Here is a 24,519-nt window from a genome sequence, read left to right on the forward strand (position 1 = left end):
GGGTGTGTGTGTGTGTGTGTGTGTGTGTGTGTGTGTGTAGAAAGTCCCCTTCATCCCTAGATTCTGAGGAAAGGGAGGGGCCCATGCCAGCATCCCCTCAAAGCCTGGGAAACCTGGATCCCAGCCTCACAGCATCAGAACATCAGAACAGCCAGACCTGGCAGGGGAGGGGCCAGGGAGAAGGAGCAGAGGCAGTATTTTCCCAGGGTCCCCTGGGGAGCCTGGCAGTGCGGACTGGGGGTGGGGTCAAGGAGGACAGATGGGGCTGTGGGAGGGAGCAGCTGCCGCTCCCCTCTCCAGGGATGCCCGCTCCCCAACTCCAGCCCGCATACCAGTGGGAGAGATCTTGAGACCCTCCCCCATCCTTGCTCCCACCAGCCCTCAGTTTCCCTAGTGATACTGGAGAGACGATCTGTGAGGACCCCCCCTGAGTTGGGTGGGATAGAGAGAGACATGAGAATACCTACAAATAGCCTAGGGCACCCCGCTGGCACTCCCTCTGGCCCTGGCAGCTTTTGGTTCTGTGGGAGAAGGAGGAACAGAATGGGCGGGCAGTTTGCCCAGGGTCCCCAAACACCCTGGTCTTCTAAGATTGGAGGTGGGTTTGGGGGCTCAGTCTGAAGCCCATTGGGCTACCCAGGATGAGCCTAGAGTGGAGGAATAAAATGGCATTAGAAGGGTCTCCTTGCTGGCTGGCCTTTCCAAGACCTTCCGTCTTCCTTGTATGATCCTTCCAACAACACTGCAAGATGTGGTCTTGTTTGACTGATGAGGAGCCGGGGTTCAGAGAGCCCAAGCCACTTGCTCAAAGCTGCACAGCAAGGGGGAGTCAGGTCTGTCCTTCGGATGGGGCTTTACCCTGAGTAACCTTGGTTAGGGACCAGGGAGGCCCTGAAGGGCCCCAGGGAAAGAACTCAGATAAAGCTTTCCTAGGATCCTCGATCAGCGTTTTGAAGCGTGAAGAAAATTCTCCAGGCTGAACTGAAGGATAGAACATCCCAGGGAGAGAGACCAGCTAGGAACAAGGCAGAGAAGACAGGTTGCTGTGAATGACTATGTTTTAAATTACACAAGTGGCATATACTCAGAACATATCAAAACAACAGCCCACAGTCATAAAGGGAAAAGTGCCCCCTCCGCACCCCGGGTCTGCAGCACACTTCTCAGAACTAACAACTATCACCATCCAGGTACATGTCTCCCCAGGTGTTTTTCAATCTCTACACAAATATTTTAAAAACAAAAACGGAGTCCGCTTTACATGTTGTTTTCCAGCTTGCTTATTTTCACGTATCCTAGTGTTTTTGTGAGATGTACAAGAACAGGCTCGCTGGGCCAGAGAGCATGCAAAACCTAGATCATTTCTGCCCATACAGGCATCTCCAGGCTGCTTCTCCACACCTGCCCAGTCTTTTCCATTTCTGCTGAGGGGGGGAAGTGGTGTCCCATGTAGAATGGGCATGGATCTGATCATTTGTGAGACTCAACACCCGTCGGGATGTCTAGTGGCTGTGGATTCACATTGCTATTGGGGATGACCTCTTGTGTATCCTTCTGCCTGTTTCCTTCCACAGCTTGTTATGTGAATCTCCTAATTCGAAATCATTTGCAACTCATTCACACTTTGTAAAGCCTCATGCTGCCCACACACACTTGCCTGCTGTCTGGACAGAACAGTCATGTTCACCAAGTGAGATGCTAACCAGCTAGTTGTTCCAACAGCACTGGATTGAGTAACCCTCCACCTTTGCATTGATTCAGGACACCTCCTTTATCACCCATTATCTTGTAAATAATAGGGTCTGTTGCGGGTTTACTGAGTCTGTACCATTGATCTGTTTATTCTTACAGCAGAACCACAAGGTTTGAACGATTGTGATAATAGAATCTTGTTTAATATCAGAAAGCATTTCTCTCTCTCTCTCTCTCTCTCACACACACACACACACACACCCCTCATTTTATTTTTCCTAATTTTTGACTTCTTCTGCGGATCTTATTAGTTTTTCCAGATAAAGTTTGGAATCATTTGTCATTTTGCCTTTAAAAAAAAAACCCAGCAGAGTTTTGATCAAACCATCCTGTATGATAATTCATTTAGGATCTACCCACCTCCTCCCCTGCTGCCCCTCATCTTTCCCGCTGCTCAGGTGATTCTGTCCCTGTATCAAGCAGATGGCAGGCATTCCCCAAGGGCAGTGTCCATTTCTGTGGCCCTGAGGGCCCTTTCACCATCCTAGCACTGGGTCACCGGGGGGCAGGAGGTGCTGTGGGGAAGAACAGCACTGCTCCCTAAGAGTTGCAAAGGGCACTTGGTTTCTTCCGACAAATGGGTGTCAAAGCCAGGCCTGGAAGTGTCCCTATGCAAGGCAGGGAAGAAGGGGCCAGGCAAACCGAGCTGAGTCCATGGCCGGCAGCCCCACCAGGGCGCAAACAGAGGGAAGAAGGCCAACCCACCTGGCCACCCTGGCACCAGGCCCTGGGGAATCATCAAGGCTACCCTGACCCACTCAAGACGGCCACTTGCAGCTCCTGGCCTGCATGCCTGGCCATGCCTGGGCACTTTGTGGCCACAAAATTCAAACTGTTTACCATACACAGTGACTCGAGGAGGCAGGAGTCACTGTTAGAAGTGAATTGTTTTATGAAGGAGGGAAGAGAAGCTGTAAACTGCAGCCCCTGAGCCTTGGTTCTTTGCTCCGAAGTGACTTGCTGGGACTTGAATCTGAGGCTCTCATCCCCATCTCTAGTCAACACCACCCCCCAGCCTCCCCCAGCTCTGGCTGCTGCCTCCTTGTGAGAAACAGCCCCTGCAATTCAGGTGCGGTGGCTCACGCCTGTAATCCCAGCACTTTAGGAGGCCAAGGCAGGCGGTTCACTTGAGCCCAGGAGTTTGAGACTAGCTGGGGCAACATAGTAAGATCCTGTCTTTACAAGAAAAAAAAAAATTCTTTTTTTAATTAGCTGGGCATGACGGTACGCACCTACAGTCCTAGCTATGTGGGAGGATGGCTTGAGCCCAGAAATTTGAGGCTGCAGTGAGCTATGATCGCACGTCTGCACTCCAGCCTGGGTGACAGAGTGAGACCCTGTCTCCAAAAAGGAAGAAAGAAAAAAGAAACAGCTCCTGCTTTCCGAGAGTTTCCTGGTAGTGAGTAGAGAGAGCTTGTCATAGGATCAAGAGTCTCTGTGTGTGTTATTCCCCACCCAACACCAAGAACAAACGAGGCTGATGAACATTTGTGGGAAAGTGAATAGATCTAGTCTACAGAGGGCTGGGGAGCACCTAACACCAGCCATTGGGGGCACAGGGGACACAAGAGTGACCAGACACAGCCCCTGCTCTCTTGCAGCTGACGTCATGGGACGAGGGGATCCTCTCTGCTTGTTTCTGCTGGCTAGCCACCTCCCAGCACTCATGACAGCACCTGGCACTGTGTGCTCCAAAAGTGCTGGTTGACAGGAGGAAGGAAATAAGCCGGGGGCACAACAGAGAAACAAGGAGGCCTCTTTTGATGGCTTTTCTGGGTTATGGGTCTGGATTCTGGCCTTTAAGTCCTGAGCCAAGTTCTAGGTTCGGATATGGGGTTCTAGGTTCTGGGACCTAGATTCTAGGCCCAAGGCTGCATGTTCTTAATGCCGAGTTATGGGTTCTGAGTTCCAAGCTCTAGGTTGTAGATTTGGGGTTCCACACTCACGGCCCCAGATTCTGGGCTTTGTGTTCTAAGAACTCGATTCTGAGGTCTGGGCTCTGGGCCCCCGTCTTAGAGGTCTTTGTAAGTTCTGAGCTCTCAGCCCCAAGCTGCAGGTTCTGGGTTGAAGGGTCCATGCTCTGGACTGTATGTTTTGGGCTCTGGTTCCTGAGTTCTGGGGCCTAGGGCTATGGTTCCTGGTTTGGGGATCAATCTAGGCTGCGGGTTCTTGACTCTAAGCTCTGCAGTCCAGGGCTGGCTCTGGGTTCTGGACTTTGGGCCAAGCAAGTAGGATGGTTCGCCAGAGGCCAAGTAGAGTTATTATTTATGCTTCATGCCTGGAATGTAAGCTCCTTGAGGACAGGTTCTTGTTTGCTTTATTCCCTGCTGTAGCCCCATGCCTACAACAGTGCATGGCATACAAGAGATGTTCAACAGGCTGTGCACACGTGAACACCCGATGGCAGAAACATACAATCCTGCCGTCACGATCCAGAGGCATAGGAGAGAGAACCAACCCTGCCCTCACTGTGGCAACAGCTGGCAAGAGGAGAGGAGGCCTCCTGCTCTGGAGTTGTAGGGGGTGGAGGCCAGGGGGACCCAGGGCCACTATGCATCAGGTAGGAGGCACATGCCTACCCTGCCAAGCCGCAGGCTGGCTCCTTTCTGTACTCAGTGTCAACTTCACAGGAAAGGACAGGAGGGGGTACTGGTGGCACACCAGGGCAGAGTCTGGAGGTCAGAGTCTATCTTAATGGGCTGGGACAGCTGGGACAAGGTGCTGATCTTCCTGGTACTTTGGCCCACCCAGCTCTAAGCGAGGGAACTCCCAGTGTCAGCAACCTGGTATTGGAAAGAATTAAAGGAAAATCTCCTGGACCAGGTAGACATCAGGGCTGTCAAGGAACAAGGATGGTGGTGGCAATCAGAAATAGCAGTCTTCAGGGACCCTGGTGAATAAAGATCCTGGTGGTCAAAGATGATGACAACTAAGGTGAAGAGAAGCCATGGCTGACCAGGAATGTACAATCAGAGTGATTTTTCATTAGGGACAGTGGAGTCAGCCAGAGATGATGTCCATCAAACACAACCTGGTCAGGGAGGGGTGTGTCACACGCTGGCCCTCAGAAGCCAGTGTTCAGGGGTCTTGGCAACCCAGAATTATCATTGAACAAATATGTCATCAATCATTGATCAGGGGTTTGGATGGCTTCGGCTGTGAGTGACTGGGAGCATTAGTGGGGAAAGCATTGGGTGTCCGTGTCCTTGGTGGCCAAAGGTATACGAGATATTAGTGACCAGTCACCAGTCACCTCCTGGTGCAGGAGACATGGGGTCCAGAGATCTTGGTGAAGAGAACCAAGTGCAGACCATTAGGGATCAAGGGCACTGGTGAACAGAGGCATCAATGATTAGAGAATTTGGTGATCAGAGACATTGGTGACTGGGTATTCTGATGACCAGGGATATCAATGGCCAGGGAGGTCAGTGATCAGAGGTATAAGGGACTTTGGAAAACAGGGACATTGGTCAGCAGAGACTTTGAAGACGATTCAGTAATCACTGATGTTGGGCATCAGAGACATTGGTGATAAGAGATCTTGATGATCAGTGTTGAGCAATCAGGGGTATTGAGAACCAGAAACACTAGTGACTACATTGATAGGAAATTTGATGGGGAGAGGATCCTATGATCAGGGACATTGGTCATCAGGCACATTGCTGGTTAGAAATAATGGTGATCAGAAACAACTGACCAAGAACATTGTTAAAGAAACACTGGTGATAAGAAACAGTGTGATCAGAGATGCTGGAGATTACATGTGAGTGATCGGTCTATCACTAGAAAAAACACTGATCAATTACATTGGTGGTCATACTTATTGATGGCCTAGAACATTAGTGACAAAGCGCATTGGCGATCAACACATTGGTGAGAAGAGATACTATGATCAGGCATACTACTGGTGAGCAAAGACGGTCACTGGAGACATTCGTGATCACATTTTGTGGGTGTCAATGATCAAACTCATGGTTAAGCAAAGGCATTAATAAAATATTGGTGATCAGTTGTTAGTCATCAGGTGTTTCTGATGGCAGGCTCTCATGATCAGACATGTCATTGATGTGGAATATCAGTCATGGTGCCTATCATTGATGACCAACATCACTGATCAAAGATGACAGCAATCAATGACATCAGTGATCACAGACCCTGCTGGTCAAGTTTGTCAATGAACAGGAATATTGATGACTAAATTTCTCAGAAACCAGAGCTGAGAGGAAGCTCAGCATCTGGAAGGAAACAAATGGAGACAGGGTTTGCAGGAGCCTTGTTGAGCCCTCAGGGGTGGACCACAGGCTGGAGAAACCACAGCCTCCCTGCACCTCCCCAGTATCTTCCCATTCACTAGGACCCCTGGTGCAGTGACAGGAAATCCAGATGGGAGCAGTTCAGGGGAGGAGCCTCAGAACGTCAGTGGCAAAATCAGACCCAGGCCCAACAGAGGCCCAATCCTGGATTCCCAGGGCTTTCCCCTCGCAGCCACCCCGGCGACAAGAGCAATGCAATCTTGCTGCCCAAATTCACACCCGGGACTCAGCACCCTGGGAGCCCACAAGACAGGCCAGGGGCATTCACAAAAAGTATTTTATTATTCTTAACAGTACTCACTTTAAAGGAATAAGAGGATAGCATACATTTTTTACAGACAATATATAAATGTTGTACATAATTAACAATAACTTAGTTCACTAATCCAAAATAAAACAAGCCAAATAAAACATAAAAACAGAAAATACTGCCGATTCTTTATCTTATGCGGACACTAGTACAAAATAAGTTACTTCTGGCTGTGGTGCTCCCCGCAGCGACTGCCCGCCCATATTGCACTTGGTCACTACATCAGCACAATCCTCCTCCTGGGCCAGGGGCCCCTCACAAGCCACCACACCCCACCATCACCGCATACAGAATCTAAGCTCGGGACACGTTTATATACAGCTGTACCTTGGGAAGGATCCAGACAGCCACAGTAAAGCTGGACCTGAGACCCCAGCAGGGACACAGCCTCTCCCTGGGTCCTGGTCCTGACCTGCCCCCCACTCCTGCCTTCACCCCCTGCCAGGCCAGCAAATGCCAACCAGCCCCCAGAAACCAAGGGCAGCAAAGGCCCCTCCCCACCCCCAGCTTTCATACTAGGGCTGTGGGATCCCAGCTCTTTTCCAAAAAGAATTGCAAAGCTCCAACCTTGTGTGTAGGTTTTATTCCTTTTATAGCAGGGCTTCTGTGGCTACGTACAATCGACTGGACCCAAAAAGAGTTTAAAAATAAAACAATTAACTCATCAGCGAGTTAAGCTTATGCATTTTTTTAATATTTTTTCTTTTGTCTCAGAGTAGGAGGGGAGGGGGTTGAAGGGTTAGCAGAAAAAGGATGTATTTACAGGGTCCACCTGACAAACAAGACAGGCTGTGGCTTGCGCTCAGTAAGGGGACACAGTCACAGCAGCTTCGGCCTCAAAGCCAAGGGAGCGATCTGGGAGACGTTTCCCCTTTCAAGAAAATGTTGTTTCCTTCCTGTGACCCAGCCCTGGCCTGGGAATCTGTGCAGGACCGCCCGTGATTGTCTCTGCCCTCCAGGGCCTGGCCCGTCAAAGCAGGCACCAGCTCACCCTCCCTGGGCCATGGCCACTCTGGCTTTGGCTCAGCCCAGCCTGGAGTTCGGCTATTTCAGAGAGGGAAGCCAGACGAGAAGAGGGTGCAGGCTGAGGTCCCCACAAATCTGCCCCCAGAGCCCTGGCAAGTGGACCCGCCAATCCCGAGGAAGAACCGGAGGACTTGGGACAGCTCAGACCACCAAGTCTCCAAGTCCTTGTTAGAAACAAGAGCAAAATAAATTATTTTTGCCTAATCCTTTTTCCTTTTAAAATTGGTTGCCTTCGTCTGTCCCATCCCCTCCTTTTCTCTCCATAAAGTTGTCCTTGTTGTTCTCCAAACAAACAACTGTCCATGCAGGAAACCCCACCTGGGCAGCAGCCGGGTGCGGAGGCAGCCTCTCAGCGGTGGGGAACATTCACAGTAACTGCTGGCAGGCTGCTGGGCGCCCTCCAGGAGAGGGGGTGCTGGGCCGAGCCGGGCTGGCAGGAGTGGTGTCGGCCTTCGGAAAATGCTGGGCAGCTAAGGGTTTGGTCCACCCATCCCGGGAGTGCCCGGTCCTCGACGTCCATCTGTTCCCTAGCCCATGGCGGTCACCATGCTGGACGGGTGGGGGTGGCCGAAGGAGAGGCTGGAGGAGGGGTGGATGGGCGTCGGAGTGGGCAGGATGTGTCCAGAGTGGCTGAAGGGCGGGAGGTGGCCCACAGGTGCCATGTGTCCAGCCAGGGCAGCTGCACTGAAGGGGGACGACTTCTCCTGCATGCACTTCGACAGCTCCTCGAAGCACTCTGCCCCTTTCTTGCTCTTCTTGGACTTGTTGGACATCTTCCGGTTCCGAGTCTGGATCCCTTCCTTCTTCATGGTCAGTGGCCTGTTAACCTAGAGGCAACCACCAGTTTTCAGAGGGCCAATTCCTTCCTCCAGCAACATTCCTCCCACCCCGCCACAGCGTGGACCAGAGGCAGGTCAAGCTGAGGGTCCCAGGAAGCCAGGAATTGTGCCCGACCTTCATAGTCCCATCACCAGATGGCTACCATTCCAGGAAGGGCGGGTTCTGGCGTATGGGGCTGACCCACACCCTCCCTGGCTCTGCCTGCCGCATGCCAGCACTGCCCAGCCAACTGAAGTCCTCCCCTCCACCCTGACCTTTTTTAAGCAGAGAAACCACTTCCCTAGCCCCCGAGACCCTGTCCTAGCCAGCTCCACCTCCTGAGCAGAGGCAAGGCACCCCCTCTTACGGGAAGCCCTTCTGGCGCTCACTCAGGGCAGCGGCTTCCCAAGCCAAGCCAAGCTGGATATTGTGGCTGGGGCCTCTTGCCTGGCAGCACAAAGCGCAGAGGTCCCCTGGGAGGGGTGGGGTGGCTGGGGCGGGGCGCACTCACATTGTGCAGCTTGTAGTAGAGGCCACAGGCGTTGCAGACAGGGTCCCCGTTGGCGTTTCGGCGCCATAAGGTGGTGGTTGTCGTCTGACAATTTGCACAACAGGTGCCGGCTCTTCTGGCGGCCGACTGGGAGGGCAAGGCAGCATCAGCAGGCTGGGCTCCCACGCCCACGTCGACCCCCCTCCCTGACCCTCGCTCCACCCCCGGTCCCCACCAACTCAGTCAAGGAGGACTAAATCTCACATGGGAATCAAAGCATCTCAGAACCATGGAATTTTAGAATTTGAGAACGAAATAAGTCAAGACTCACAGAACTTTGGAATAAAGAACTCTCAGAAGTCTGATGTTAGAATCAACGGGATTGCAAGAGCTACAGGGGAGAATTAGCTACCTCCCCCAACTACCCTGCGCTCTAACTCCATACATGGGGAAACTGAGGCCCTGAGAAGGGCTCTCTAGTAGCACAGGCATCCTGAGGCTCAGCCGGCTTGGTCCCCCTTGAGCCCCTGGATCTGGGGCCGATTCTGTGTCTCTTCTAGCACGACTCCGCTCAAAATCCATAATCCTGGGTGAGTCAGTGTCGCTGAGGCCAGCGCAGGTTTACAGAGTGCAGAGCTGCACCGTCCAACACTGTAACAGCTGGCCACAGGCAGCCATTTAAATAAGATCTAACTACAAATTAACAAAATTAAAAACCCAGTTCCCTCAATTGCACTAGCCACATTTCAAGTGATCAATATTCACATGTGGCCAGGGGCTAACACAGTGGGCAGTGCAGACACAGAACTTTTCTATCTCTCCAGCTGATCTGAGTGCTGATCCCCAACTATCCAGCCCCCCATACCCCAACCCTTAGAGCTTTAACCACCCCCCAGCCCCTCTGAGTCCTAGTCCCTCAGGAAATGCCTGGCAAAGGTAGGGTCTGGAAATGAGCGCCTGGTCCCTGTAGAGAGAAGCTAGAGGGAGGCTTTACCCAAGAAAACAGATCCCCTCTCCCGGTTCCACCAACGCCAGCCCCACAGTGACAGAGGGGGTCCCCCAACACTTCCCAGAAAACTGCAGGCAGGAGTGCGCCAGGTGGTGAGTGTGGGGGCTGGAGGCTGAGGCCTGCAGAGCCTGGAACAGCCCCAGGCCCAAGCCTGGTCACAGAAGGGACAGAGGGACTGCAGCCGCAGGGGCAGGGAGGGGTGAGTAAGCAGCCTGAAGCTGGAATTCTGACTCAGGGGCCAACGCCGCGTCCTCCACCTCTACCCCCACCCGGGCCTCACCCCGCCCTCGCTCCAGGGGAAAGAAAGGCCCCCAAAGCAGGGAACGATTTAAGCCTCATAAATCACTTCGCCCTGAAAAAATATATTTATTATTCTTAGCATTTTACGCATTATTTGCAGAGTGGAGGGTACTAGAAATTTCAAAACAGCCCAGCGAGAGGCAGGACTGAGCTGAGGAGACTCTACAAACTCGCAGAGTCCGGAAACAGATACACGAAGTTTCCTTATCTTCAGGCTGCAGATGTCCGGATAGGAAACTCCGGCAGGAGATCCGAAAGGGCATTTTTTTAAAATCACTCAAATGAAAATACACAGTATAGGTGACTCCATGGAAAAATAATAAAGGGCAGGTTTTTTTAGTGGCCGGTGTGAGTTTGTGTTTTATTTAAATAAGCACGAGGAGCTTGTGAGCGGGGCTGTCGGGGAGGGCTGAGCCACAAGGAAAAGTACTTCATGGCCCTATTTTTAAAAAAGAGCTAAGCAGAGGCCAGAGGACAGGAGTCTGGCCCGTGGACACTCAACTTTGGGGATCCCGGAGCAGAGTGGGGTGGCACAAGGGTGCCCGGTGGGCTCCCTATACCCGAGGAGGAAATCTGGCCCGAAAGAATCTGGCCAGAAAGAGAGACGACCCCAAGTGACATCCCAGTGCTTTTCATGATAAAAGAGGATTTCAAGCGGCAAAGCGTCTGCATTTGAAGGAGTTCCCCCACCCCCCGTAATTAACCGCCAGCTCCTGCCCAGCAGCCCCCTCCCAGCCACCTGTGCCCGCTCCTACCAGTCTTCGCTTGGGCTTGATGAGTGGCCGGTTCTGCCCATTCATCTTGTGGTAGAGGCCACAGGCATTGCACAGGTAGTGGCCGGTGCCGTCCCGCCGCCAGAGAGGGGTGGCTGTGGCCCCACAGTTGACACACTCCCGGCCTTCTGCAGGGGGACAGGGAGAGACACAGGGCCTGCTTAACCTGCAAGTTCTTGGGAGGGAGTCCAGGGCAGGAAAGCGGCCGGCCGAGCAGTGCCGGTGCCTCTCAGGCACGCGGTTGGCCTGGGCCTGGCTGCAACAGCCTGGGCAGGAAGAGGGACCCAAGGGTCTCCCACATGGGAGGGGGCCCAGGTCCAGAGTCGTTTAAGGCCAAATCTCCTGCTTCCAATCCTCACGAGGAGGGATGGAAACGAAGGAGGAGGGGAGGAGGGGCCCAGGGCCCCAGGCGTTCTGGAGCAACCAGGAGGGTATTTACTGCAAACTTTGCCGAGGGTAGGGCGGTGGCAGGAGTCACCTAGCTCAACCTGGCTGGGCCCAGGAGGCTCTCTCCTTCCCGCTCTGGCGCACCTCTTCCCCTCTCCTCTTTTGTCCCTCTCGTTTCTACCCAACTGTGTCTGCCCCACCCCATCTTTCTGCTCTAAGTCCAGAATCATTTCCCTCTTTCTCCCCAACTTTTCTCCTCTTCCACTGAAGTTCTAGAATTTTTCTGAGTCCTGGGAATAATGGATCGAAGTTGTTGTTCTTTAAAATAAAATAAATAACAAGCTCTTTCTTTTTTAGATAAGTGGCCTTGGTTTTTTTTTGTTTGTATTTTTTTTTTTTTTTCCAGTTAAAAGACCATCTGGAATTCAAATAAAATGCAAAACAAACAGGAGAAAGGACCAAGAAAAGGCAAGCTGACGGGCCTGAGCAGAACTAGGACCCTGAGCCGGGGCTCAGTGGGTGCTGGGGCCAGCGGGGGCTGGGGCTGGGGACCAAGTTGAGCAGGGTCACTGCCTGGCATCGTGTTCCCCAGGAAGTTGTTCTTGATTTAGTTTAAATTAAATGGGCAGTACAGACTGGCAAGAGAAGGTGGTTCCTGCACTTAGGAGTAACTGTTTTAAAAACCTTCCCCCTCTGTGGCTTAAAGGGATTCGGGAAAGAGAAACGGACAGCAGGAACTCCACACTAGCCACGAGTTTCTGGGTTTATGCTCTGTGGCCAGATTCTTGGACAAACCCAGTTTGGCCCCAGCCAGCTGCAGGAAAAGGGGCGGGGGCACTGCAGCTTCATCCCCTCACTCCAGCCTTCAGGGAGGGAGACGGAAGGCCCTGGCGAGGGCAGGGAGCAGGAGCAGGTCCTGGGAATTTTGCTCTGGGGCAAATCTCCCAAGGAGATCAGGGAGCCATCGAAATCTCAAGATCAGACTGATTGAGTTGGAGACCCAGATTCCTTAAGGGTCTGGAACCTCCGGAGTGCCCGAAACATGCACACACAACATGCACACAGACACATGTACATACATGCACACACGCTCCCAAACACACGCACATACAGACTCGCTTCCCTCGCTTCACATGCTAAGTCCTGAGGTGGCTTGAATTTTCACTTAAGATTCAAGGAGGGGAAGGGGGAATTACCGTTCTGTGTTCTGGTCAGGCAGTGACCAACCCTGGAGCAAGGAACTGAACTTTGGGGGTACACCGGAAGCACTTAAGAAAATGGCAAGTTTTAGAGTCTCCTCTCCCTGACCCGGGGGTCTCAAACATCTGTTGGGGGCTATTAGAGAGAGACATCACCCATCCCCAGATCCGGGAAACCGACACTGCCCCCTCTCCCAAGTCACAGCCCCCCACCACAAAAACGCAAATGCTCCCCTCTTCCACGAAGTCCCCAGCACCTGCCTTTACCTGAACAGGAACGTGCCTTGCTGCGCTGCTTAGGGGTGAAGCTGGAGGCCGGTCCCCCCAGGAAGCCTCCGGGGTGGAAGAGTCCGCTGCTGTAGTCGTGGGCAGCCGCCGGCACATAGGAGGGGTAGGTGGGGATGGGGTGGTGTGTAGCAGGCTGGGTGCCCATAGTGGCTAGGCCTGGGCGCAGGGGACTGCCACTTTCCATCTTCATACTCTCCGTCAGTGACACCTGGTACTTGACGCCGTCCTTGTCCTCTCCTCGGGCTGCACTACCCCCCGCGGAAGATGAGGCTGGAGAAGCAGCCCCCGTGGTGCTAGGGTCAGGAGACACTTCTTTGGGTGGCGTAGGTGGGAAGCCGAAAAGGTGGGAGCCAGAGTGAGCTGCTGTGGGGGTGAGGGAGGCCACTGAACTCCCGCTGCCTCCCCCGCTCCCACCCCCAGCCCCTGGGTACACAGAGAGTGGGCCTCCAGGGCCTCCAGCAGCTGAGGGGTGCAGTGGCGTCTTGGAGAAGGGGCTCACGGTCCAGGGATTGTGGTGGTGGGCCGCAGCGGCAGAGAGGGCTGCTTTGCCCCCGTCCAGCCAGGGCAAACCCGGGCTGTGCAACAAGTGTGGGCGGCACATCTGGCCTCCAGTCAGGCGGGCTGCGGGCAGAGAGAGAGAGGGTCAGGGTGGGCAGAAAGATCAGGGTAGGCACAGCTAGGGACGCCCCTGACAGACATGAGATCACGGCTCCCAGAACCAGCAGTCATCCCCTGCCCAAAGAAAACCAGAAACATAATACCCCACCGGTAATAATCAGGAATGTCAGTCCAAGCTGAAGGACAAGTGGCATAGAAGGAACCCCACCGGACAGACCCTACAGGGACAGACCCCACTTCCAACGGGCCAGTTGGAAGTGGGCAGAAACCCTGTGGGTCCCAGACCCTCCCCAATCGGCCGCTGCCCCCACCTCTCCCGCCCCGATATTTCAGAAGCTCGATTCCTGCGGATCCTACATCCGGGAAGCAAGCAGACGGGCCCTCCTCCCCTCCCTCGCCTGGCGCGCGGCGCCTGGGTTCTCATCACCACGGGCCCAGTGCTCACCGTGCGCGGGGCTGTAGGAGACGCGCGCCCGCGCGTGAGCGGGGTTGGCGTAGTAGGGATTGCCCTGCGAGTCGAGGTGATTGAAGAAGACGTCCACCTCGTCTGGAGGCAGTAGCTGCGCGGGTTCCATGTAGTTGTGCGCCAGGCCCGGGTGGTGCGAGTCGGGGTGCTGCGCATTCAGCACGGCCGGGTGCGCCATCCAGCGCGGCTGCTCGGGCGCCACCTCCATGCCCGGCGGCGGCGGCTCAGGGTCTGGGTGGAGGCGGCAACGGCCCTGCGCGAGGAAGGGGGCGTGAGGCGTGCCGCCAGCGCCTGACACCCCCAAAGTCCCACCACGAGGTGTCCCGCGAGCCACGGAGCCCCAGCCCAGATCCAGCGAGAAAGAGCACCAGTCCCGGATGGGAGGAAAGCCCAAGGCTCAAAACGAAAGGAAGGCGGGGGAGGAGGTTCAGCCACGCACACTCACGTGGTGACCCGCGGTTCCAGAATCACACACCCGTGCACATGGGGTCACACCCGGTTACGGGTCCCGACACCAGTGACCCCAACAAACGCACAGAGCAGCACTTCAGTCGGACACTCACATTGAGCCCCCCCGCCCGGTAGACACACATGAACACAGACGCAAAAGTTGGAGACAGGCGCCCGGGCACCCAGTGTGGCACTTGATCCCAGCGACACGCACACACCCACACTTGGCGCCAGATACACATACTGATCTCAACCCCCAAAACATGCACACGCAGCCCCCTGAGCGCATTCCTAAGCGGCACAATCAGGACCTCTCAACAAGGCACACCAAAGCAGTCGCCCGCAGCCTGCCCCCTGCCCTAAGTCCCCCCAGAGTCCCCTCAAAGCTAGGAGCGCCCCAGGCCCCCAGCCGGCTCTCAAACCCCAAACTTACACACGCAGCCGTGGGGAAGGGAAGGACTCCGCCTCTGAGAGTGAAGGAGCTCCGGCGGGAGCCCCGGGGGCGACGGGCCCAGGGACAGCACGTCCGGAGGCTGGTGGGGCTTACAGGGTAGGAGCGGGGGGTAGCGTGCGCCTCGGCCTCGGGCCCGCCCGGCTCCGGCCCCTCGGCATCCTCCGGCCGCCCTGGCGCCAGCTGCCGACTCCTGCACAGACATGAAGCGGGGGCCGCGCACGCCTAAGAAGCCCACGCCAGCCAATCAGCGCCGCGCGCCTCCCAGCCTCCGCCTCCCATTGGCTGCGTCCGCAATTCCCGAACCGCTGGACTCCGGGACTGACCCGCGGGCCGGCCCCCCCCAAGCCGGCTGGCCCACTCCCTGCGCGCTCCTGGCGGCCCCTGCTACCAACGCGCCCCACCACTAAGGGACCCTCACCCCAAGGCCCGACCCCTGCAGCCCCTCTTGCGAACACTCCGGGATCCCTCGACGCTCTAGGCCTCCCTAACAGTAACTAACCACCAACTGCCCCCTCCCCAGGAGCCCGGGCCGCGCACCCTCTGGATGGCCTCTCCCCGAAACCCTAACCCCGCCACGCTCCTTCACCGCTGAACGTGGTCAGTCCGAGCGCAGTTACCTACCCAGACCGTTCCCTCCCCTAGCTCGGGCGCTGTCTGGGTGGACTGGGGGTTGGGAGGGCTCGGAGGACAGCGGCGGAACAGCAGGAGCTGAGAGGGGCAGAGAGGGGCAGGAACTACAGGGCTCTAGAGGGCACCTGGGCCTCGGACACGCGGCCGCTCAGGGCTGTGCTTGACCCAGTGGAGGTGGCCGGGCCGGTGGCTCCAGAAAGGGGGAGGGGGCATCCCCTCCCCGGGCGTGGCCTTCGCAGGCCAACGGGCCCAATTGCCTGGGGCGAGGCCGTGGAGACCCGGACTGGCGCCGGCGCCAGCTGGAGGGAGACGCCCCCGGGCAAGAGGTGGCATTTTTTTCCTCCGGGGGGGGTCCCCGAGGTGGCCTCTGGTGAGGGGGAGGCGGTAGTCTGAGGTCTCCGTCTTCTAAGTCACCTGGAACTTCTCCCCACTCACTTCTAGCCCGGAGATCGGCTCTATGGGTCGAGTGGGCCGGGCGCACAAGTCTTCCTCCCTCCCATTGTACAGACTGGGGAGACGGAGGCTCGAAGGGAGCCCCGGGCCGAGGAGGGAGGTCCAGGACAAAGGCATTTTGGGGGACCTAGACAGGTGCCGAGTACTGGGGGGACACAACAGCGTCCTCCAGCCCTCTTCCCTGTTGGGCCCGAGGCTCCCGGGGTAGATGTCCAGAGGGCCCCCAGGTGGGTCGGGGGCAGGAGGAGGGCTGGGGTCCCGGCCACCCCGGGAGAGTGGAGGAGGGGCGGCGGGATTGACAGTCGGTAATTGGGTAACTGGAGGCGGCTTCTCCGGCCTGGCGGCCCCGCCACCACGACGCCGAGCCCCTGACGTCACCCGATTCGCCAGGAAATGAACTTTTTAATAATCCGAGGAGGGAGGAAAGCCCTCGGTCCCCTCGGCTCCGGGGGCGCCCGGCTGGGCCCAGCTCCGCGGGCGCGCCCCCGTCACCCCCTCCCAGGCCAGCTCAGGGCAGCGCCAAGGGGACGCGGGCTCAGGCTGAGGCCTCCTCCTGCCTAGGCGTCTGGCGTCCGTTTGTCTGTCCGAGGCTTCAGCGCAGGTAAAGCGCGGGGCTGGGGGGCGCAGAGCTCCATTGGGCTGGGAACCAGCGCGTCTCGTGCCCTTGGGGGACCCGCCTGCCCGAGCCGCCTGCTGAGCCTCCCGCTCCCCTCCACGCTTGAGCGCGCGGAGCCGGGTCTGCTCGGAACTCCACTCTGCGGGAGCGGAGGCCGGCGCCAGCCCGGGAAGGCGCGCAGGGGGCGGGAGGCCGAGCGCGAGGCCTTCGGCGCCGGGCCTCCGCGGCCAGGCCGGGCAGGTGAGCAGCCTCCGTGCCTCCTGGTTCGCGCTCCCCCCAACGCGTGCGGTCCCGCCGGGGCCCACTGTCTCTCCGTCCGTCTGTCTCTCAACTTTTCCCATCCTTTAGCTTACGATTCTTCATCAACTCGTAAAATGAGATCGCCGCGGAGCTCGAGCCTATTTGGCGTCTCTGGAGACTAGCAAGACCCTCCGAAAGGCACCGCGTCCCCAGGGATAATCCCCCGTGTCCGGCAAAGCTGCCCCGCTTGAGCGCGAACCCTGGGACTCAGCGCGGGAGGCAGACCAGCAGCTGGCCGCTGGGCTGTGAACGCCAGGACCGAGCGGAAGCTTCCCGCCCGGCCGCGATCGGTGCCGCGGCTCTCAGGGAAGTGGCTACGCGCGGCCCTCGGGAAAGCAGGTAATTCGCCTTTTTCTCCCGCCGGCGCGGTAAAAATTACCACCCCCCTCCCCGTTCTGTGTGTATTCCCAGTTTCAGCGCAGCGAGCTCGACGTCTAACCCCCCGCGGCAGGGTCCCGGCCACTGCGGTAGTGGAGGTGGCCAGCCTGGCTGAGTCCCCTGCCCAAACGTCAGCCCTGCGCTGCCGCCTGCCTGGCGCAGAGCGGAGCGAGGGAGGGGATTTAATTACCCCGCTCGGCAGCTCAGAAAATCGCCGCACAGAGGGGCTTAGCAGGACGCTTAAGGAGTGCTTGAGCAGGAGCCTCGGGAGACCCGAACCAGCCTCCTTGCCCGCAATCCGGTGTAGAGGAAAAAAAGGAAAGAGGAGTTCTGCCAGGTCCTTTCAGGCCTCGGGGTTGCCTTCCTCGACAACGCAGGCAGGGGCCGGCTTGACCGAAGCCTCCACCTCGGTTGCAGGTCCTGCGTAGGATGCGGGACTGCTGCATTCTCTGGCGGAAACGAACCCGCCTGGGAGAGAGAAATGCGGCCCCAGGTAGCAGGGCGCCCAGCTGGCCAATAAAGGGGGACCTGCGCTGGACAATGTCTGTGTGAGCCAGGCAGACCGAGGGACACCAACCGGGCCCCTCCCCGCTAGGCCGAAGACATGGTCCTCCCACCTCGGGCCCCAAACTCCCGGGGAGGGTCAGCGCAGCCCCCAGAATCGGCTGGGGTCTTGAGGCGCTGTTCCAGGCCTGGTGAGAACAGATATACTCCAATTTATGGGCTGGAACTTTGGGGTCTCCAAAACACCTTTAGAGGGACACGTTCCCTTTTTCAGTATTCTGTTCGTTCGGGAGCATAGTTGGAAATGCTTGGCGATGCCTTTGGTCACATTAAGAAGCTGTCACTTTCCTTACTTGGGAACAAGATTTCTCTGAGGACTGGAGGTCAGTCAGGAAACAGAATTTTCGAAGGACCCTTTTCAAGTGGCCCGAGAACTCACAGCGGCGATCGCCACCATTTGACCTGGGTGCTTCTGCCTGGGAGCTGGGGAGGTAGCAGATCTGGTGCCCGGTTCTAGAGTGCTTCTCAGGCCTCTGCTAAGCCGCTGGTCCCAGGTGGGACACAGAGCTGCCCAGGTCTCCCCGGCCGTCCAGCCCTCCCCTCTGAGCCCTTTGTTTAAACTTAGCTCAACCGAGGCGGCCCCTTTGGGACCATAAGTTTGCCCTCCCTTTGTAACCTAATTCTTCTCGCCTTTTCCTTATGGGCAGCTAATTGGCCCGCGGTGTGGGGCTGGGGGTGGGGTGTCAAGGAAACCCATTTGCTAAGGGACTACCTTCCATAGAGAAATTTAATTCGCAACCCAGCGGCCTCCCCGCCCCACATTGGCAATAAACCTTGAGGGGTACGGGGAGGAAGTGGGGTGCCTTAGCAGATGGGTTCAGAAGTTCCCTTAAAGCCGAGGCATTAGATCTCAGGCCAGCAGCCATCCCTCCAGGGGGGGTTTCCAAGGGGGGGACTACTGCTATAACGGCTCCTCCTGCTCTTTGGGGTTCAATTCCAGCCCCCTAAAGCAGAAGGCTCCCTCCTCGGCATCAGTGCAGGCTCTCCCACCTCATTCCTGTTCTGTGTCTTTGGGAATCGTAGAGTCTGTGGCCCCCACGTCCTAGGTGTCTCGGCACCCTGGACCCAGGCGCCTCCGAAATTCTATATTGCTTCTGACCCCTACCTTCAAGCCTGGCAGGCTCCCCACGGGACCCTGCTGAGACCCGGAGACAATCGGGCGGTGCTTCTCCCTCCTCCACGAACAGCCACGGTTTACTCGGAGCGGCCGGGGCCGGCGGCCTGACAACTGGTTTCGTTAGACACAATTTGTCTGCAATTTGTTAACCCGGCTGGGAAACGCTCTCCAGACGCCTCGGCTGCCGCACGGGCCCTACCTGCTTCTCGAATCCTGCCTGCTCATAAACGAATCCTAGCACGGGGTGCCTGCGTAGACCTGGAGCTCACCACCAGATGTTCCCGACCTCGGGAGAGGAGGCTTTTTCCAAAACAACGAATTTCCTTCCTTGTTTTCCGGTAAAGGAGCGGCCGCCACACACGGGGTCCCTGAACGCGGGGCCTTTCCCCTCGTGGTTGGAGCAACCCAGAGTTCAAGCCTGGTCGCCACCGAATAATTTTAAATGCCCCGTTTTCAGACAGATCCAGAACGCCGTCTACGCCTACCGGCGGCAGATCTTCAAGCCCGCGGCGGCCCCATTCTTATTGAAATCCCACTAAACGGATTCCGACTCCAGCTTGGGGCGGGGGGAGACTTCCAGACCCGGCGCTCTCCCCCACACGCACCCCAGTCACACAGGATAAAGGGCTGCGGGGCGCAGCGCGCGGGGGCGCAAGCAGGAGCGAGCTGGGTTAAGCCGCGAAAAGCCGGCGCACGGGACCAGCCGGCAGGTGCAGCCGCCGCTCTGCGGCCCGGCTCGGACGCATCCGCCGCGGCGGCCTGGGGGTTGGGGGCGGCTGAGACAAAGGCCCCAGTTCGGGGGCCGGGAGGCGGGGGTGCTTTACGAGGCTCTGGGAATGCCGGGGTCTCGTGGCCTGTGGCTCAGAGAAATGGGAAGACAGGAGGCCCGAGGCGGGCCTGCTGTGCCCAGGTAACAAAATACTCCCTCTGGTTGAAGTCCCTGTAACCAGGGTTTCCGGTCTCTGGCAGGGCCAAGGCGAGCCCCAAAGGTAGGGGCCACAGGGCAAACGGACCAAGCGATTCGGGTGCCAGGCAGGGCGGGCCGGGCCGGGGGCGGGAAGGGCCCGGCCCGGGAGGGTGGAAGTGGAAGGAACTCACCGAGCGAGGCGCGGTGGGCGGCGCCCCCGGGCGGACGGGGCCTGGAGCAGAGCTGGCGAGGTGCGCGGCAGGCGGGCTCGCGGGACCTTGGCGCGGGGTGGCGGCGCTCACCAGCAGAGCCTGGGCGGCACGCCGAGCGGCCGCATGGTGTTCAGCGGACCGCTTTTGTCCGCCTGGTGGGCGACGGGGCCCTGCTAGGATGGAGGTGGCGGCAGGCAATAGACAGACTTGAGCAGCGAGTCCCGGGGCGGCGCTGGCCTCGCTACCTTCCTCGCGCTCACGCTGCTTCTCCCCCACCGGCCGCAACGCGGCTTTTTATTTCGACATCACTTTGCGGGGGGGCAGGGGGTGGCGACGGGGGCGGGAGCGCCGCAGGGGGCAGGAGGATGCCCGGGGCTCTGCACTCGGCCTACCAGGTCCAGCCGCCTGGCCGGCCAAGGGCCGCTAGGCACTCAGGGCGCGCACACCCTGCGCATCCACACTCCAGGCCGCTCCCGCCCTCTCTGGAGCGCACACGCGCGCCCCTGACCTCAGGGATGCTCCCTCAGGAAGCTTGGGACACGTCTTTACTGAGACTTTCCCCGGGGACCCTCAGGAGCTCTGGGCACACGCACTCACTGATAATGGTACACAGACGCCCGCTCCTCTGCCTTCAACCCACTTCCAGGAGTGCTTACACGGACACGCACACATCCCTGCACATGTGCACGCAGCTGTGGCCGCGAGGACATCCTCAGACAGACGGCCTGGGTCACACCAACACACATGGCCACACAATCAGATGCAACTCGGCACTCGGGCTCACACTCAGGACGCCCTCACTGCCAGGCTGGTTTAGCTAAGTGCAGGCGCAGCCCCTCTTCCTGTCCCACCCCCACTCCAGTTCCTAACTCTGGGGGACCCCTGAGCACTTTAGAAGTCCACTCTCTGGTGTCCCCCTGGCCCATCTCCTTGGGGCAGACTGTCACAATGGGGGAAGCAAGGAAGTGTGCAGAGGGCTTGTTCACAGAAGTGGGGGGCAGGAGGAGGGGAGAAAGTGAGTGTGGGAGTCCTCATCCCTAGAAGGCCCCTGGGTTTGTGGGCAAAGAGAGTCCAGTCCTTGTGCTGCCAAATTCTTACTAAGGGATTCAGCCAGTCAGTGTCCCTCCAACCCCACCCCTGATTCCCATTCCAGCAGATCAGGGAGAGTGAAAGTGGCCTGGGGACCTTGGGCCCAGAGGGAAAGTGCTTGGGCTTGGAAGGACTGGGAAATCTGTGCTCCTGTCCCCAGGTGTGCCCCAGAGGAGTGTTTCTGTCCCCTGGTCTTTGTGACCCCTGCTGTCCATAGGTCTTTCTCCAAATCTGGTGGTGACTATTACATTGTGTGTGTGTTCTATGCATGTGGCTCAGAGTCTATGTCCTGTGTGCCCAGGTGTGTCTGTGTGCACTTATGAGCACACAGGAGTGCCTGCAAAACTGGGTGTATGAGTATGTCCATTTCTTCTTGTGGGTTCCTGAGAGTTTGTGTATTGGGCAGTAGGTCACAGTGTGGCTATTTCAGAGCATGACCCTGGAAGTTGGCACAAGAGAGTGTGTCTGTGGAAATGGTTGTGTGTCCCTTCGGCTCTGTGTCTGTGGGGTCATCATGTCAGAGACTCATGTAATGAGGAGTGGTGATTTCCAAGTGTTCGCCCGTGTGTCTGTAGCAGTGTGTGGCATGTCTATGAATTGGTGTGTTTTGGAGTGTGTGTTTGTGTGTATGTGCATGTAGCTAGGCATGTGTTACTGTGTGTATTTTTGTCGTTGTTGTTGTTGTTGTTTTGTTTTGTTTCTTGAGACAGGGTCTTGATCTGTTACCCAGACAAGTGCAGCAGTTCAATCACCACTCACTGCAGCCTCAACCTCCCAGGCTCAAGCCATCCTCGCACCTCAGCCTCCTGAGTATCTGGGACCACAGGCATGTGCCACCATGCCTGGCTAATTATTTTTATTTTTATTTTTGTAGGAACGCTGTCTCACTATGTTGCCCAGACTGGTCCCAAACTCCTGGACTAAAGCAATCCTCCCACCTTGGCCTCCCAAAGTCCTGGGATTATAGGCGTGAGCCACTGCCCCTGGCCTGTGTGTGTCTTTAATAGTTTGTACCTGGGTATCTGCATGTGTCCTTGAACTGGTGTTTGTGTAGGTGTGTGTGTGTGGTGTGTTGCATGTGTCTGGATATCCATGTATAATTCTCTTTATTAATTGATGGCTGTTGGGGCGTGTGTTTGTGTTTGTGTATTTGAACATGCATTTGGCTGTGTGCGTGTCCATCTGTTTTTAACAGCATAGGTATCAGTGTATATCATTGTATCTTTGAACTGATGGTGGGGAGGAGGAAATGTATCCGAGTGTGTCTGCACGTCTACGTACAGCTCCATGTATGAATTGATGTGTGTTGCAGTGGGTATTTGTGTCTGTGTATCTGGGTTGTGGGCAACTGTGTATATGACTACATCTTTGAAATGCATGTTTCTGTGGCCAGCACTGCCATGTTCTGTGGACTGTGGAAAAGTGTGTCCTGGGTGACACGTGGGGTGTGCATCCTGCAGGATCACACACCATCCAGACCTTCCTTAACCAGCAGGGCAGGCCGCCAGTGGAGCTCCAGGGTACCATTTGCTCGGGCACTTTCTGTCTGTCTGTGGGAGGGGAGATGAGCTGATAAGGCTTATCTGCTGTCGCCAGCGCCATGCTGAATAACTGCTCTAATGAGGTGTCCTCATTGGGACCACCCGATCCCAAGGCCCCAGGCCTCAGTGGGGAGGGGCATGGGCGAGCTTGTCTGAAGCACAGGAGCAGGGCCTGGGTGCCTACGGGGCCTTTTCTACTTCTGTCTTGTTTCCTTGGAAAGGGGGTTCCAGGCCTTACACCTCCCCACCCCACCTGCCTCCTGCCTACTGGGCGGGGCTGGGCTGGCCAGGCCAGAGCTGGCTGGAGCCTTCCAGTCTCTGGTCTGTGGCCAGGTTCACAGCCTTGAAAGGGCAGGAGGTATGAGGCCTGGAGATGTGGAGCCCTCAGGGTGGGGTGGATGAAGAGAAATGGAGATTCAGTGACAGAAAGATCCAGAGAGACAAGGAATGGGGAAAGAGATGGGAGGCCCAAGGACAGATTTTAAAAAAACAATGAGGAAGAGGCACTGGTGGGGACAGGTCTGGGGCTTGGGGACACTTGGAGACAGAAATAAACAACTAAAAAGTGGCAGAAAGGGTCAGAAAGATGGGAATAAAAGCAAAGAAGGTGATAACCAGAGAGACATGGACAGAGACATGAGAGAGATAAGAGGAAAGAGAGATAAGACAAAAATACAGAGATGGGAAGAGAACCCCAGAGAGGCTCAAAGAGCCAATGAGAGAAGAGGGACGGGTGAGAAGGGCCCCAGAGAGAAGAGTGGGGACACAAAGGAAAGATGGGCAGGATGGGATGGACAGACTGAGATGGAAAGGCCGACAGGGCTTAGCCGCCAAGCTCGAAGGAAGCGCGGGAGGCCGGGCGCAGGGCGAGGATGGGCTGGGCATGAGCTGTGGGCCGCGGGCAGGGCGGGACACCAAGGCGCGGGCGGTGGTGGCGGGCAGGGGGCTCCGCGCGGGGCTGCGCCGCTGTCCGGGGTAATTTTTCATCTCGGCCGGCTAATCTTTGTTCCCGGCGAAGATAATGAATAGCCAATCGTTATCTGCCCGGCTCCCGGAGGCTGCCCGAGAATGGGGTTGTACAGGGCTGGGAATTGTTTCCAAAGTGCCGCGGAATAAATGGTGTTCCTTATCTCTGCCTTCCAGATTATCGGAGCCCTTTCAGAGAGCGCACAACAAATGCGCCCGCCATCGAATGCATCATTTACCACCGCAGATCCGCGCGCTGATGGGCAGGCAGATAGCCGTCCGCTGGGGGCACGTGGGCTCCCCGTGCCCGTACCACCCGCCTGCCTGCCGGGGCCACTGAGCGTGCGCCCCGGTGTGCCCGGCGTGTTTGGATGGACACGTGGGTGTGCCAGTGCATGGGCTAACGCCGATGCAAGTGTGCGGGTGTGTCAAACAAGTGCACCACAAAAAAGTGCAAGTGTGCGAGCCCATCCATGCACATGCATGGCAGGCGTCTGTGCTGAGTGCCCGGAGGCGGCCGATGAGGCGGTTGGAGGGTCCACACAGGAGGCGGTGCTGCACTAAGCTTGTGGGCAGGCATGCGGCCCAGGGTGGCTGGACACGTGGTGGAGGAATGGGAGTGCAAGCCTGCGTGTCCGAATGCAGCGGATGAGCATCCTGCGAGTGCCTCACTGTGTCTGCCCTGGAGGTGGCTGTTTAGGGGAGCACGCCGGAGGCCACTAGGGTGGATGTGCTGTATGCATGCAAGTGCCCACCACCCTACGTTGTGTTTCGGGCACACAAGCTTTCTGTGCCTACCGGGATGAGCGTGCAAGTGTCACCGCTCCCGCCGGCCGTGCCTTTGGGATGTGCTCGGGTCTGAGTGAGGCTGTGTGTCCTGCCATATCTCTGCCCAGGTGTGCCCAGGTGAGCTGCGAGAGGGGCACGGGGAAGGGCAGTCGTCGGGGCCTGTCCGTGTGCCAGCGTGGGTGGACTCCGGGCTGGGGAAGCGACAGGGAATGGTGTGTGCTGGTGTGACAGACGCCAGAGCGGCGGGGTGGAACGTGCTGTGTCACGGGAGACTTTCTTGACCAAAACGGAATGTGCGAGTGT

The 24,519-nt window shown here is 57.2% G+C and overlaps 1 protein-coding gene across 2 annotated transcripts; it reads right to left on the reverse strand.

Annotated features, from left to right (window-relative positions):
• Window positions 1-6,323: 6,323 nt before the first annotated feature.
• GATA2 (GATA binding protein 2) lies at window positions 6,324-20,163 on the reverse strand. Of its 2 annotated transcripts, none has more exons than XM_030801841.1 (6): window positions 19,811-20,163; window positions 13,730-14,003; window positions 12,646-13,287; window positions 10,775-10,920; window positions 8,732-8,857; window positions 6,324-8,228 (listed from the first exon to the last, which is right to left on the reverse strand). In XM_030801841.1, exons 2-6 carry the CDS (start codon window positions 13,956-13,958, stop codon window positions 7,929-7,931), a joined length of 1,443 nt encoding a protein of 480 aa, XP_030657701.1. In that variant the 5' UTR covers window positions 13,959-14,003; window positions 19,811-20,163; the 3' UTR covers window positions 6,324-7,928. The 2 variants fall into 2 exon arrangements, with proteins under 2 accessions (XP_030657701.1, XP_030657700.1); XM_030801840.1 differs by lacking the exon at window positions 19,811-20,163 and adding an exon at window positions 14,634-14,870.
• Between the last annotated feature and the right edge of the window lie 4,356 nt (window positions 20,164-24,519).

This window comes from Nomascus leucogenys, chromosome 21 (genome assembly GCF_006542625.1).
Source record: "Nomascus leucogenys isolate Asia chromosome 21, Asia_NLE_v1, whole genome shotgun sequence".
In the NCBI taxonomy this organism is placed as follows: Eukaryota; Metazoa; Chordata; class Mammalia; order Primates; family Hylobatidae; genus Nomascus; species Nomascus leucogenys.

Coding starts and splice junctions, on each gene's coding strand:
- GATA2 (XM_030801841.1), bottom strand. CDS start 13,958: ATGGAGGTGGCGCCCGAGCAGCCGCGCTGGATGGCGCACCCGGCCGTG. Junction 13,288..13,729: donor CTCCTACAGCCCCGCGCACG/GTGAGCACTGGG, acceptor CTCTGCCCGCAG/CCCGCCTGACTGGAGGCCAG. Junction 8,229..8,731: donor TCTACTACAAGCTGCACAAT/GTGAGTGCGCCC, acceptor GGTTGCCTCTAG/GTTAACAGGCCACTGACCAT.